This window comes from Lactuca serriola, chromosome 7 (genome assembly GCF_051521515.1).
Source record: "Lactuca serriola cultivar US96UC23 chromosome 7, Lser_US96UC23_V15, whole genome shotgun sequence".
In the NCBI taxonomy this organism is placed as follows: domain Eukaryota; kingdom Viridiplantae; phylum Streptophyta; class Magnoliopsida; order Asterales; family Asteraceae; genus Lactuca; species Lactuca serriola.
Genome location: NC_136414.1, coordinates 184199410 through 184202212, shown reverse-complemented (window position 1 = coordinate 184202212; position 2803 = coordinate 184199410). Strand labels below are relative to the sequence as shown.

Here is a 2803-nt window from a genome sequence, read left to right as displayed (position 1 = left end):
GATTTTATTTTATTTTTTTAATTTAATGTTATTAATTTAATATAATTAGAATGAAAAATTTTAAAATTTGAAATTTAAAATGGAGAATCAATTATTAATTAATTTAATGTAATTAGAATGGAAAATTTAAATTTGAAATTTGAAATTGATAATTAATAATTTAACAAGTGGCATGATATGTTACATATAGTTATTAATGATAAATTCTAATAGTATAATACTTGTCAATAGAAGAATAAACCTATTCATTTATTAGAATAGGAAGATTTATTACCATACAAAAGACATAATAATGGTGTATCGTACAATCATCGACCAATAATTGTGGTAAAATTCATAGTAGCGTACGATGATGTTGTGTCTCCATACAATGAGGAATCCTTATCCTCTTGTTTTCCCGAGTGGCTAGATGATGTAGCAGTACCTAATGTGTTATTTTTATTGGATTTAAACTTTGTTAACTCTGAAATTAACCCTGGATCAGATAAATCTTTTTCATCAAGGTCCTTTTCATCATTTAACATCATCATCACATTAGACATTGATGGTCTGTTTTTTTGAAGTCTTTGGGTGCAAAGTAAGCCGATTTTTAAGTACCTACAAGCTTCATCTTTATCAAAATCATCATCATTGTCTCCCATTGAAGTGTCAACCAACCTTTTTAGCTCCCCTTCCCTATATAGTTCCCATACCTGAAAAAAAATATTAAATTAAAATAAATAAATAAATATAACTACATCGCTACAATTTAAATAAAAAATTCCATACCCTTTCAAGAAGATATTGTTCTTCAACTGGTAACTGTTTGTTTTGATTGGATTTTCCACTAACAATTTCCAAAAGCAAAACACCAAAACTGTAAATATCTGCTTTCCTTGTCAATTGGCCTCTTATTGCATATTCAGGAGCCAAATAGCCTCTAAAATAAGTCATCGCCATTAATAGAAAAAGATTAATAATAGTGGAAACGATATTATATTATATTTTTTAATATGTAACGCTTACAGAGTTCCAGCAATACGTGTGCTAATATGAGTTAAATGAGATGGAAAAAGCTTTGCAAGACCAAAATCCGAAATCTTTGGTGTAAAATCTTCATCGAGTAAAATATTGCTTGCTTTAATGTCTCTATGAATAACATGAGGTTGCACTTCTTCATGAAGATAAGTAAGCCCTTTTGCAACACCTATACAAATCTTCCTTCGAATTTCCCATGTGAATTTAATGCTACAATGATTCCCCCCTATAACAAAAAACCAAAATCATTTAAAAAAAAATACAAAGGATGAAAAAAGATGTGTCGAATTTCAATTACCAAGTAGGGTTTGATCTAGACTACTGTTTTTGAGATACCCATAAACCAAGATTCTATGATCTTTCTCCACACAATAACCATGTAACTTTACCAAATTTTCATGTTGTATATCTGAAATAATAGTTATTTCAGTCAAGAATTCTCGCAAACCCTGTCTTGATTCAGCAGAAAGAACCTTTATAGCAACTATTTTTCCATCTTTTAGTAATCCCTAGAGATTAACAAATTTATATTTAAGGTATTAGTAAGTAGTTTAATGATAATCTAAACACATGAAGATAAATGATCAGAAAATTTTGAAATTTACCTTGTAAACAGAACCAAAACCCCCTTGCCCTATCTTATTTTCGGGTTTAAAATCTCCTGTAGCGATTTGCAAATCTTTGTATGTATACAATCTCATATTCTCAACATCCAAAAGTTCTGCATTCAAATAATTAGATATCGTGTAAGTTAAGACTTAAGACACACGAATTGTTATTAAACCAAAACCAATGTTTTTGTCAATGATCTTAGATGTAGTCTTACCTGTTGCTTCCCCCATTGTTTGCTGAAAATATTCGAGAAAATTACTAGCATTGAATAGGCATATATATATGTATGTGGAATTGTGGAAAAAGAGTTAGATTTTAACCATGTACCTCTATGAACAAGAACACCGTTTGTTGGGGAAGCTACCTTCCCAAAACAACAACTGAATTTAGTCATAACAATGAGTTCTGTATGTTGACTAGTAGATTATGTCAATTGCCCTGTGCTGTGATGCCAAAATGAATCTGTAAGAGTAAATCGATGTAATGTGTCATTGAAGATGAAAATAGAAATCATAATCAGAAGATTCATGGCAGATTGTCAACCTTAATCACTAATTTATCACATCATGATTCGAAAATTCAAAATTAGGGCAACAACAACATGAACGAAACGAAATTCTATCTCAAAATTAGGCCAGTTACATCAAGATCAGGATCCTGGAAGAATTTGAAACCAAAAAGTCAAGAGAAATGTCAATAATGGAGATAGAAGAATGATAGGAAAGCTTCCTTTTGACTTTTTGTGGATAGGTAGACGAGTAGCTAGCAGAGGTGTGCAGTGAAGAACAGGTCCCATGGTCCCATGACGTCATCGTGACGGTAGACGACTAGTTCGCACACGATAATGGTCATTTTTTTTTATTTGGGATTTTGGGATTTATTTATTTATTATTATTATTATTTATAGTTCTCAACATTCGATCCTTAATGAAACGAAATTCAAATATAAACGATTTTCATCATGTGTGAACTAGGAATATCTTTTGAAAACATACAAGCATTAAAGAAAATTTGACCAAAATTAGCCACAATTTTTAGACATTTTTAAAGTGGTAAGCAAAAATAAACTTTTTTTTTTCTTTCTAAACTATAACCACACACTTTTGTTGGCATTAACAACCAACTTATCAATGTTATTCCAGATTTGTCCCAAATAACTTATATACCAACCAAC

The 2803-nt window shown here is 30.3% G+C and overlaps 1 protein-coding gene across 2 annotated transcripts; it reads right to left on the bottom strand.

Moving 5' to 3' along the window:
- Positions 1–228: 228 nt before the first annotated feature.
- LOC145063737 (cold-responsive protein kinase 1-like) lies at positions 229–2400 on the bottom strand. Of its 2 annotated transcripts, none has more exons than XM_079011326.1 (7): positions 2173–2400; positions 1957–2091; positions 1623–1738; positions 1316–1526; positions 1006–1243; positions 769–919; positions 229–692 (listed from the first exon to the last, which is right to left on the bottom strand). In XM_079011326.1, exons 2-7 carry the CDS (start codon positions 2021–2023, stop codon positions 309–311), a joined length of 1167 nt encoding a protein of 388 aa, XP_078867452.1. In that variant the 5' UTR covers positions 2024–2091; positions 2173–2400; the 3' UTR covers positions 229–308. The 2 variants fall into 2 exon arrangements, with proteins under 2 accessions (XP_078867452.1, XP_078867453.1); XM_079011327.1 differs by lacking the exon at positions 2173–2400 and adding an exon at positions 1844–1865 and having other exon boundaries at positions 1957–2087.
- Positions 2401–2803: the final 403 nt, after the last annotated feature.

Coding starts and splice junctions, on each gene's coding strand:
- LOC145063737 (XM_079011326.1), bottom strand. CDS start 2,023: ATGACTAAATTCAGTTGTTGTTTTGGGAAGGTAGCTTCCCCAACAAAC. Junction 920..1,005: donor ACACGTATTGCTGGAACTCT/GTAAGCGTTACA, acceptor GACTTATTTTAG/AGGCTATTTGGCTCCTGAAT. Junction 693..768: donor AACAATATCTTCTTGAAAGG/GTATGGAATTTT, acceptor ATTTTTTTTCAG/GTATGGGAACTATATAGGGA.